At 39.7% G+C, this 12,458-nt stretch overlaps 2 protein-coding genes across 3 annotated transcripts in view; one reads left to right on the forward strand and one right to left on the reverse strand.

Moving 5' to 3' along the window:
• LOC126763933 (uncharacterized) overlaps positions 1-12,195 on the forward strand; it is a 61,294-nt gene extending 49,099 nt beyond the window's left edge. The window contains exons 2-3 of one of the 2 annotated variants that reach the window (XM_050481706.1): positions 10,137-10,598; positions 10,668-12,195. In XM_050481706.1, the coding sequence (XP_050337663.1) occupies positions 10,229-10,598; positions 10,668-10,948 (651 nt within the window). In that variant the 5' untranslated portion in view covers positions 10,137-10,228 and the 3' untranslated portion in view covers positions 10,949-12,195. Of the gene's footprint in view, positions 1-10,136 lie in introns of both variants that reach the window. The other variant, XM_050481705.1, reaches the window with a different exon arrangement.
• LOC126764406 (uncharacterized) lies at positions 3,683-4,291 on the reverse strand. The gene has a single exon (XM_050482098.1). It carries the CDS (start codon positions 4,289-4,291, stop codon positions 3,683-3,685), a length of 609 nt encoding a protein of 202 aa, XP_050338055.1.
• Positions 12,196-12,458: the final 263 nt, after the last annotated feature.

Consider the following 12,458-nt stretch of genomic DNA (forward strand, 5'->3'; position numbering starts at 1 on the left):
CGGCTTCAATTTATAGAGTAGAAAATTCTTCATAATTAAGTTGATGCTTTGTAGAGCTGATTTCCCTAACTCAGCCATATGAGGAGCGCTTGTATAGATGCGATAAGAGCGAAATTTTTTCTGAGTGTGGGTGCGTCACTTTATCGCATTGGGAAGATGGTGATCCCTTAACTTCCTCTTGAAATTTTATTTATTTTTGAAAATTAATGAAAATGTCGATTTTTCGACTTTTTGATACAACTGTGATATATATTATTTTATGTTTTAGTACGTATGCACTAATTTGGCGTTTAATAGCCCACCACCGCTCTAGGATTTGTTCAGAATTGTTTTTTCATTATTGGCGAAAGCTATCCTGCGGGGCCGAAAAGTTGTATGTGTTTGAGTTTTTAATATTGTTAGCTTTAATATGTGGGGTATTGGAAAATTGTGGCTCTAGTGGTAGTCATACGACGAACCGGCCAATATTTGATCGAGTAGTTGTGGCTCTAGAAGAGGCTTCACAATACTGATTCTTTATAGTTTTATTTGATAGGGGAGGGGGTTTTCTTACTTCTCGAAATTTCTTCAATTGTGAATTGAGGCATTCGTTCTAGGTTTCGTCAACTTGAGTTTTTATGGTGGTAATTGGTTCTGAAATTGGTCTACTTTGAGTTTCGCTGTGTAGCAATCGAAATTTTTGCAAAGACTTTTTGACCTGACAAAAAGATTTCGTTCGTTAACTTTTAAGTTTTTAAACTTCTCGCAACATTTAAGCCTATGCCCTCTTTTGCATATTTCGCATGACGTTTGTTTTTTCAGTCCGGATGTGAACGATTGCGTTTTGTAAAGGTTTCTGTTTGAACTGTTTTTGTTACTAACTTGGGGTCTATTTAAGCTTACATTTTGGTCGTGTTTGTTCTTAGTTTTGATTATTTTTTCTTCTAACCTTTCCTCAATTTCTTATTGGGTGGTGAGAAAATCTTTCATTTGTTGCCACGTTGGGCACTTTTTTCGTGATGAGAGCGATTGCTCCCATGAAAGTAACGAATTTTCTGGTAATGCTGCGGTACATATGTTTACCAGAATAGAGTCCCAATTGTCTGTGGGAATATTTAGTGTCGATAGAATTGACAAGCAATTACAAACAGTGGATTCTAGTTTGATGAATTCTTCACTTGTTCCTTTCTTAATTTTGGCAAGTTCATTAGTGTCGTTACTTGTTTATCGACCAGTATTCTTTCGTTTTCCTATCTAGCTTTTAGAGCTTCCCAAGCCAAATTGAAATTGTCGTCATTTAATGCGAACTGTTTGACTATTTCGCCTGCTTGACCTTTTGTTTTGTATCTGAGGTGATACAATTTTTGTGCTTTTGATAGTTGTGGATAGTTGATGTAAACGGCTGTGAACATGTCCCGGAAGGACGGCCATTCTTTATGACCTCCATAGAATGTTTCTGTGTCACATGCCGGCACCTCGAGGTGGATGCCTAAACTTACCTCTTGACTGTCTATTTGTGGCAGCTCTACTCTCGAACGTGGAGTAGGTGCAATTGCTTTTATTAGCTTTAATTGATCGGAGATCAAAGCTTTTGTTTCTTCGTATTAGTCTAAGCAGTTTTCATATATTGCGTAAGCCGAGGATTTGAAATTGTGTGTATCTGAATCGTCAGAATCTAGAATGGCGTCATGAGCCGCTTGGAGGCGATTCGAAAAATTTTTAAGATTTTGATTTTTGATTTCTAATAACGATTCAGAGTTTGTGAAGAGGCAAATCTAGTGCAGTATCTTAATAAACTGTCACTTTGTGAAATAAATATAGCAACCTGTTTTGAGCGTGTAGCTCCAGGTATACTTTGATTTTGGTTATTGTTTATTATTTTAGTTGTACGTAGAAATATTTTTTAAATTGAGAGTGTGAACTGAATACTTTTTTCTACTTACTGTTTTTTTTTCTTTTAAAGACGGGTTATTTGTTTTATTGATACCGTTACTTGTTTACTTGCTATTTAAATTTATTTTTTTTTAATAATTTTAAGTAATAATTTAAATATTAATTTTAAGTATTTTCTATATAGGTATATAGGCACACCCTAATAATTGGCTTGTATGTACTTGTTTTTGTGCAATTGAGAGCTCGTCGAAGAGATCAATATGCTTTGTACATAAGTATGCACGAATTGTTTGTGCTAATGATTATGCCTTGTTTATAAGCAATTGAGAGATCGTTAGAAAGATCAATTCGCTTTTTGTGCACAATCCTGCTTGTTTTTGTTTGCCAAAGAGGTATGGCCGGATAATTGCCAATGTGGACTTTGAATATTTGTGTATGTTTAAATATACATATATGTATGTACGTATGTATGTATGTTTGAACGTATGTTGTTCAAGTGAATAATTTTTTGTATACCCGAGTTTTTTTGTATCGTTGTGTCCACAAACTTATGTATTTTTAGTGAAAATGATTTTTTTCTGTATTCCTTCCAATACACCTAATCGTTCCGTATAGAAGTTTACGGAAAGTTACGATTACCTTTTTTTTTGAAGTTTAATTATAATTTATATTATTAATAATTTGGCACCCAGTGTAGGGTATATAAAGAAATGCAGATTCTATGCCGTATGTAAGCATAAGGTACCTTTCTATATTTTTCAATAGAAGGAGTGCGCGAATTCGTACGCAAGTAAATATGCACTGCAGTCCTGCTTAATACTTTATTAAGCATAAAGGGTACTGCGGGACTTTGTAACAAGTAAATATTTGCATTTTTCTTTATTTTTACACTTGCATATCCCGATATATACATCTATTATTTTAAACAATATTTCGGCTTTTACCGTGTTTGGTAAAATTTTATAAGCTTTAGGCATACTTATATCAAATAAATAAAGGACATAACATCCTCACTTGGTACTATGTATGGTATAAGTATTTTGTAGGGTGTATGTATTGCCTGCCTTCTGCGTTTTGTTCTCCGTGCCGTATTCCAGCTGGCTACTTCCCTGTGCTGTTGTTTGTCTGTATATTTGTTTTAATTATTCTCGCCCGTCTGAAGCGCTGAACACATAGAGAGCGACAGACTGCAAACTACATCTGTAAAATATTAAAATACACACGTTCTTATGGGCAGTGTTATTTTGATAGCTGCACGACTACACGACTGCAGGCCGACAGTTGTCGTTCTCGCTAACTTCAATATCCTCCTATTTTTGCCAACGACAGTAGGACGACAGTAGAGTTGACAGTAGAATGGAAGATAGAAAGAGGAGGTGGAGTGGTGATGCCATTAATATGTAAAATGTAAAATTATTCACAGCTCTAACAAACTTGACGTTATTTTACAAATAAGAGCATAAAATAGCTATATTATAGCTCTATTATATCATTTGTAATAACAATTGATAATTTAAAGCAAAAATACTTACCTATTTACTTATTTTTTGCATAAAAAATTTCATTTTGAACAAAATATTAAAATTTCATTGAAGTGAAAGGAATTAGTATGGCCGCAACGAAATTGTGTACATACAAAATCAGAGCCGGAACTAGCTGCTTCAGCGCCTGTGGCAACAACCTTGCTTGCGCCCTTACCATATAGTATAATGGAAACCGATGTTGCCCAAATCAAAAATCATATATTTACAAGTGAAAGAACGTACATCTTATTTTCAATAATAATTTATACAAGGATCGCTTATATCGTTCAGAATAATACTTTTCTGGATTTCGCCTTTGCAAATAAATCGATTATTTTATCGAAATTAAGACGTGTTGTAGTATCCTTCTCAATCGACAAAATAGAAATATTCGCCAACCGTTCCTGGTCTAAAGAGGAACGAAGATAAGATTTGATGAGTTTTAGCTTACTAAAAGAACGCTCGCAAGTAGCCGTCGTAACAGGCATGCATAAGAATATTCTCAGTGCTGTTGTTATGTTCGGATATACATCCTCGAGCGACAGATCGAATATTTTTTCTAATACATTCAAATGGTTCATGTCTTTGGCTTCACTCATCAGCGTCGTTGCTTGAAATTTGAAACTCTCAATTTCTGATGAAAATTCATGCGGATCCAAGTCATCAGGATATTTGATAGCGAGATCTGCCGCTATTTTGGTTAGTTGAGTAACACTGGTGTTCACAATTGCTTGACCGCTCAAAAATGCGAAATCATCGGCAACTTCATTTAAAGCGATGAACCGGGTATTCATTTGAGCAATCATAAGATCAAGAACTTGGATCAATCCTGCTTTGAAATGAGTTTGGGCACTTATAGATGGAGATTCATCTTTCGCTTTTTCTCCCGGCATCATTTTCTTTGGTCGTTTTCGAGTATCTTGGAAATCTGGTGTTACTTGCAATTGTTCAGCTGTCACAATTGATGATTGCAAAATTTTTGTGAAGAAAGTCTCTCGGTATATGGTTAATTGTGACAGCAATCTATTTATTATTGCATTTACATTTTGCAATCTCTCCGTCACTATTCATCTGTGCTCGACCTGAGTGAGTTGCGCTTTGACCGGAAATACTACCAATTTTTGTTTTTCAAATGGCACCTACATATTTTTCCCTTGATTTTGGAATAGGAACTAATTATCCTATACAATAACGTAAAACGACTAATGGCAAGTTTCCATGGATATTATAAATAGGAACCTTGATGTGTAGTTGATATTGCTAGATTAGGATACAATTTTCAAATACTATTTTCTTGGAATTTATGCACATTGTATATTATTCTAGAGGGGAATGAATGTTTATTCCAAAACTGAAGAAAAAACATGTATGTTTCGTTTGAAAGACAAAAATTGATAGTATTTCCGGCTAAACCGGAAGTTATACCGAAAATCAGAAAGCACCTTCCGATAGTCTTCATTGTCTATGGAAAACAAAATCTACAATTTGCACAATTTTACATCATTGCATCATATGTTATTGAAAAAAGCATGCGTTTTGTCACCTGGATCACAGATGAACACAGATTGTGGCTGACTGGCCTATAGCACAACACACGGCACGGCCGGCAGTGGGCACAGAAACAGGACTGACAGACTCGCACTAATAGCGTGGCGCCCCCGATTTCTGGAATAGCACGTCCACGGGTGCCCTTGCTTTGTGCGCGCCTCGCGACGATTACATTCGCACTGGCACGTGTGGTACTGCCGCATTGCTGCCCACTGCACTGGCTCTGGCGCTGCAGTTTTTTCGGTCTGTTCGCGCCCTATGTCTCTTGTTTCGACCGCCGTGGGTGACGCGCCAGTTTCAGACGGTAGCTCTTTCGGACGCTCAGCAACCGATATTTCGTCAGGCGTATGTAGGCTCAACCTACGTTGCGCCTCTGCGACTGTTGCGCCCGTGGCGGGTGCCACCTTCGCCACGCCCTAGTTACGGCTCTGTACAAAATGGACAACTGCGTTGTTTTGTGTACATGCAGGCCATTGTGTTGTTGTTGCTACTCAAAATGTACATGTAGTAAGATGAACAACGACGTTTTCAGTTCACTGTCGTGCTGCTGCAGTCTGTCGCAGTCATTGTGTTCACCACTTGATCCGTTTTTATGCTTTGTTGCTTAGGTGCTTTTCCATTTCGTGCCCGTTTTAGGTTTCATTTGTTTTAATAATTCACCCACTGTCGCACTAAGTACCTCTGATAAACAAAAAATGCACATGAGAATCAAGTTTAAGACACATTTAATTTTCAATCGAAATTATTCATGGTTCACAAGGAATATTCAAAAGGAAAAAATAAGTCCACTCGTATGTATGTGTATATATAGAATCGATGACAAGATCAACGGCGATCAGACGGCGCTCCAATTTAAGTATCGATGCGGTAGCGAAGCGGACCGGGTGATGACGACGGGGCGCAGTGTTTGTTTTTGTTTTTTTTTTTTTTTTGTTTCGAAGGGGGAATCTTTCATAGATACCGTCAGTCCTGGACGGCATGCGCGATTCATACTGCACGCTAAGGGTACACCTCTTTCGGGACCACGCCCAGTATGGATGATCATACCATGCTGAACTTGCGTAACAGTACACCTACGTACTAAACCCTAACTCCGACTGCATTTCACTGCCGTTAAGCATTTTCGCTGCCATTTCCGCAGAATGAACATTCTGTTCCGTTATCGTGACCGTATTTATACAGGTACTCTCGAAAGCATCCGTGTCCGGTCAGGAATTGCGTCAGGTAGTAATCAGAATCGCCATTCTTTCTCTCCACCCATGTTTTCACATTTCTGATAAGCTTGTATTTCCACCTTCCATTTTCTGCTATGTCCCAGCGCCTCTGCCACTCATCTAAACTTTCCTCCCTTTCTTTATTTCGCTCCGCTGTTGTAAGACGCCTCCCAACGCTTCTAGATTTTTCGTAGACTCTTTTGAGCTCTAACGCCATTATGTCCGGTGGTATGATACCCGTTATGCCCCGGCCGCCTCGTGTGGCACCGTGCGAAATCCACAAATAACTCTTATTGCATTTAGCCGAGTCAGAGTTCTTGCTTTCTTCGCGTATGTCTTATTATGCTTACTGGTCCCCATATTGGCGCCGCATACATTAGCACCGATTGACTCATTTTAGCCAAGAGTGCTCGCTTGCCCTGGCTTAGTCCTCCAATATTAGCCATCATCCTGGATAGGGCCACCGTTATTCGCGTCGCTTTTGCACATGACTTTTCAATGAGCGTGTAATAATTAAGCCGTGTCTATTACAACGCCTAGGTATTTTAACGTCTGCTGAGTCGTTATGCTATAGCCATCAATATTAAAAGTAGCATTTTCTACTTTTTTCTGCTGGTAATTAGCACTGCTTCCGTTTTTTGGGCTGCTAGTTGGAGCTTTTTTGCCGTGAGCCAGCTCTTGATCTTCCCAGCATGTTGATCGTACCAACGGAGCCTTGTCGCACGTCTGTGCGAAGTGCCCTTTTTCGCCACATCTTAGACAGCACTTGCTCCTGTCGTCCGAATTTTTACATGCTGCTGCTAGATGCCCATATTCCAATCACCTTTCACCTGCTTCCGTATAGCTTCCGAAATGTCCTCTTTGGTTGTGATTTCGTCCAGGTCCTGAATCTCTACTATGACTTCGTGGGAAAGCGCTTTGCTTATTTTTTATTAACAGTTTCCTTATTTCGCCCCTTAGTTCGCTCGTACTTTCCATTTGGGTTTTTTGAGTTCCAGCAATATTTCACCTTTGGCTGTCTTCCGAATACGCGATACATTTTCCCCGAGTTTCTGCAGATTTTCTTCTTTTCTCACCTTCATAAGGATGTCTCTGTAGGACATATCTCCATAGCGCGCTATGACTATAGCATCGGGCCGTGGGGGTGGCTTTCGGTCAATTTTTTTGTGGTTTTGTGGCTTGCGCTTGACGCTTACCCAGCCGTCATCTTTTTTTCTTCTTTTCTGGATTTATCAGGGCTATTTCCTGATGTCTCTTTGCTTCGCTCCGCTTGCTGGTTTTTCGGTGCCTCTTCGTGCGTCGTTTTATTTCTTTTTGACGGTGTTTTCCGTTTGGGCTGATTTTCCTCGCGCGGCCTCTTTGGTGTTGTTTCCGTGTTTGCGGTTCTGAGTTGTACCTTCCGTCTTGCTTCTAACATTCCTGTGTGCTCCTCCAGGGCTTTTGAATATAGCTTTGCTACAGAACTAAGGATGTTTCTCATGTTGTTATTTATAGACCGCTGCGGCGGATGCATTGCTTCAGTCAGTCTTTTTATGGCACTTCCTAGTTCAGAGAAGTAGGCACCGGGATGTTGTGCTACTTTGGCTTGAGGTGTACTATCTTCTAATACCGGTGGTGAGGACCTCGCTCGCACCGGTTTACTGATTACGGGCGTCTGATTGGGCGATCGGGCTATTCTCGATACACGTTTGAATGGATCTACTTCCGTATTTGGTGTCCTCACAGTCAGATCTGCCTCTGATCTAGAGTTTTCAGCACGGCTACTCATTAAAATTCCGCTTTCATTATATATGTTGTTCGTATTGTTTCTCGCATTGTTTTCCATTTACTTCTTTCATACAGCGCATCGTGTGCAGGGGGGTGGGCCGAAATAGACTGGAACGGGTATACCCTCGGGGACAATGCCCCTACCCCAGTTCCCTGAGTACACGTACGGACCGGCGCTCACCCGGGGCAACATAGGCTACTACTCCTATGCCCAATGCACACTTCCTGACCAAGGACCGAAGTGGCTGTTTACTGACACCTCACCCTCTCCCTTTCGTCAGCGGAGAAGTCGCTTGCGAAGAGTTTAAGGGACTCCCAGTATGCTGCGTCGTGTACCGGTCAGGTAGATTTAATCATCCGCACCTAACATGGTGAATAGACGCTTACGAGAAAGCCGCCCATTATGGATCCGTCACGCCTGGATTTTTTTTTTATTGCACAACATGCCCTTGCATGTTGCGGGAGACACATATTTCAAAGGAGCGGTGAAGACCTCCACTCCCGCCGCTTCTCGTCGGGGACTGCTTATTCGTTTAAACTTATTTCGCAACTAACCTGCTACTACAGGCCGTCCGGCTATCCGCGACCTGCCGACCCCCCCGGTCGCTTAAAGCTCAGCGACGGTGACTATTCCCCTTGGAAATTTAAAGTCCCACGGGGCGCAGTGTGTTCGCGAATGTGTGTATGGAATATGTTGATGGTCGAATTGTTGACGTGCGAAAGTATGTTGATATGCGACGAGTGTGTGACGAATTGTTCAAAGTAAAAATGCATCAGTATATCAATTTAAATTTCGCCAAAATTCCGATTCTCGTCCAGCTGATCGAGTATAATAAACACATGCACAAGCGAATAAACAGATGTGCGAAGCGGTGTAACAACCGAATCAGCTGTCCAAACGATGTTATTGCAAACGCGCGGGATGAGTCGCAAAACGAAAAGTGATAAAATGAAATGTTGAATGTTTCCCGTTTTCCATCCTTTTTGATCAGTTTGTTGGTGTATAGGCATGGTGAGTTGTGTTGTGGTGTTCTCAGCTGTGGTGAACTAAGCTGTTTTATTAGGGTGCGCCAGTTTTTACGGGTAGAGTGGGTGGATGCTTAACTCATTTAAACACTTATCGTACATATAAACACAATGTTACTTTTTTGACGACACACCAGCAAACTGAAAAGTGTTGAGTGTCATCTAAAGACACATAATAAAAACTAAGTATATAAATAAATAGTTAATTTAGGCATTACACAGCTATGCCTACCTGTGTAGCAGATTCGCCCAAACTCTGCCAAAGCTTTTCTTCAACGTTCCTAATGCCTGTTGTTAATGCTTATCACTAATCAACCATTCGAGTGCTCATTTCTTGCAACCAGTTGCTACAGGGTATTATAGTTTTGTTCACCTAGTTGTACGTATCACCTAAACTTAATCGAGATAGATATAGGGTTATCTATATATAAATGATCAGGGTGCCGAGAAAAGTTGAAATCAGGGAAAGCACTTCTCTGACAATGGTATGCCTGTGTGTTAAAAATCTTGAAGCAGGTCCATACTTCCCAGAGATCCCATATACCTAATATAAAAATTTTCGAACTTCTGGGTGACTTTATGCCGAATATAAAAGACCAATATTTGAGTACAGAGTATGTTTTACTCATAACAGTGTATTTTTGCACCTAAAATAGATAAATATGAGCGAAAACTTGACTTACCCCCCATATAACTAATATCAGGATTTTCGAACATCCGGCTGACTTTTTAGCCCTGACAGACGAGCAAACTTAATTCAGGCATGCATCACGGAATTCAAAATAAATAATAAATAAATAAAAAATTGCATAAAGCTTAAAAACAAGCTTGTTGGCAACACTTCAATTGTGAGTGTAGTTTATTTTTGACAGGTTGTCACGCTGCGTTTAAATTTACCGTTACGTTTCGTATGAGTTTTACTAGTGTGCAAAGCTAAAATTAATTTCACAAAAAAAAATTTCAAAACAAAAATATATATACATATATATTGTTATCGGATTCTATTCAAAATTTTATTGTTGCAAAGGTAAGTAGTTCTTTTTACCTTTTACATACAAGTGAAAGTGAAAAATGAAATAAAGTATCGGGTGAGAAAACAAAATGGAAGAGTGCCTCAGGGCACTTATAACAGTTTACATGAAAATTTGTGTTTTCTTTTTATTGTTTTGTTATGTTTTTTTTGCAGTGCCTGCCATTGTTTTATAGCTGAAAATGGATTTTCGAAACCGTAAAAAGGTCAAACTGAGCGAAATGACCGATTAGCAAATTTGTGAATTTATGGAATCGGTTGAAACAGACGAAGAAGCTGATTTTAGTAGCGATGACGATATGAATGATCCGGATTTCGAACCTAATGAAATAAGCCCCGAAGATGAACGGTACATATCGGAGGTAGTTCACCAAATCGATGAAGACGAATCTGCTTTTTTGAATAAAGCGGACAAGTTTTCGTTGAACTTGAGTGCAATCAAGGAAGATCTTCCCTCAACTTCGCCAAATGAAGAAGTTGAAGAAGCTTCAGGAGAAGAAGGGCCATCAACTTCAACACCACGTTTGAAGCCACCAAAACGTGCCCATTCCCTTTTGCCTGAATTTGATTGTAGTGGTCAGTCTATTGTGCCTTCCTCTGGAGGTTTCAGCGGAACAGGTAATATGTCTAGATGCTGTGTTCATTTTATTTGTGAATCTAAAATTCCATTTATTATACGTATTGAAGCAATAACCAAAGATTCGGCTGAGTTTTCCAAAGTTATATGGCGAAAAAGATCGATGTGTTTGCATGTAAATGAGGTGGCCTTCCGTGGTGACTCAAGCCTACCATCTTCAATCAAAGAGCTTAGAACTCCGATGGAGATATTTCGCTATTTCTTCACTAAGAAAATGGTTGACAAGATTGCTTTAGAATCGAGCTGGACAGCTCGCAATGTCGATATCAACTCCAAGTTCATAACACCCGCGAAGAAATTTACAAATACATTGGCATTCTTGTTTACATGAGCATTTACCGCTATCCCAATTTGGAAAGCTATTGGGGCCCAAATGCGTTTCAACCAATAGCAAAAACGATGCCTAAAGCAAGGTTTATGGCGATAAAACAATATTTGTCTTTTCGTGATGAAAACACTAGGGCCAAAAAAGGAGAGCCTGGTTATGATGCGTTGTTCCGTATTAGAGCGTTGTCTGATTTTTTTAAACACACGGTTTGATTCCGTACCCAAAACAGCCCGATTGTGCGTCGATGAACAAATGTGTGGCACCAAAAATACATGCCAAACAAACCACACAAGTGGGGCATCAAATTATTCGTGTTATGCGATACAAGCGGATTCGCTTATCGCTTCGAGGTTTATAATGGTGCTGGCGACAATGTGATCTTACCAGGACAACCAGATCTTGGAGCCACGTCGAACGTTGTTGTTCGTTTATCGCAAACTATACCAAACTTCAGGAATCACATTCTGTATTTTGATAATTTTTATACATCGTTGCCGTGTTGGTATTATTGCGAGCTCGAGGCATATTTAGTTTAGGCACCTTACGAATTCCTCGAATTCATGTGAGTATATGGGGAGAGCATATAGTGTTGGCATAACCACAGTCTTATGGAAAGACAATAAATTAGTACGATTGGCATCAACATACTACGTCGGCGTTCAACCATTTCAAAGATCCAATACAGATGCAAACAAACAGCCATCGAAAGCAGCTCGCTACGACAGAAAGGCGAAGAAATATTTGGAAATTGATTGTCCTCAAATAATCAAAGAGTACAATAATCACATGGGCGGTGTTGACTTGATGGACGCTCTGATCGGCCGGTACCACATACGAGCGAAGTCAAACGATGCAATAACTCGATTGTTTTACCATTTCATTGACATGGCGATCACAAATGCGTATTTACCACATAAACGGATTTATGCAGAAAAGGTAACTGACTCAAGTCATGAATCAGCCAAACATGAACGGGTTTTGCAGTTCCCGCGATTTCGTGAAGCTGTAGCTGCTATAGAGCCAAGCAATTCGGGAGTTGGCCAAAAGTCAAAACATCCCGTACATGAAGTGCACTACGATGGTCAAGACCATTTTCCAATTTGGCTTGGCAAAGAAGGCGGAAAAAAATGGTGTAAACTCTGTAAGAAGTCGCAAACAAAGTGTGTTTGCTCCAAATGCAATCTTCATTTGTGCTGCACCAACGCAAAAAACTGTTTAATTATCACAATAAAAATTAGTTCTTTTGAATATATTTCGTGTTTGCTTATCTTTCATCTTTGCTTTATCTTTCTTTTCCAATCTACTACTCTGTCGTGTATACCACATCATATATTTGGCATAAACTGTCATGAGCGCCCTGAGGCACTCTTTACCTTTTGCCTACCTGTCATTCGAAAAAAACACGCAAATCACTTGGGGATGTTTTTTTTTGAAATACTTTACACTCTAATTATTCCATAACAAAATTCCCACTCGCCTTCTTCCACGCTGAGAGTTTTGAGTGATAGAGGGT

This window comes from Bactrocera neohumeralis, unplaced genomic scaffold, assembly GCF_024586455.1.
Source record: "Bactrocera neohumeralis isolate Rockhampton unplaced genomic scaffold, APGP_CSIRO_Bneo_wtdbg2-racon-allhic-juicebox.fasta_v2 cluster09, whole genome shotgun sequence".
Classification (NCBI taxonomy): Eukaryota; Metazoa; Arthropoda; class Insecta; order Diptera; family Tephritidae; genus Bactrocera; species Bactrocera neohumeralis.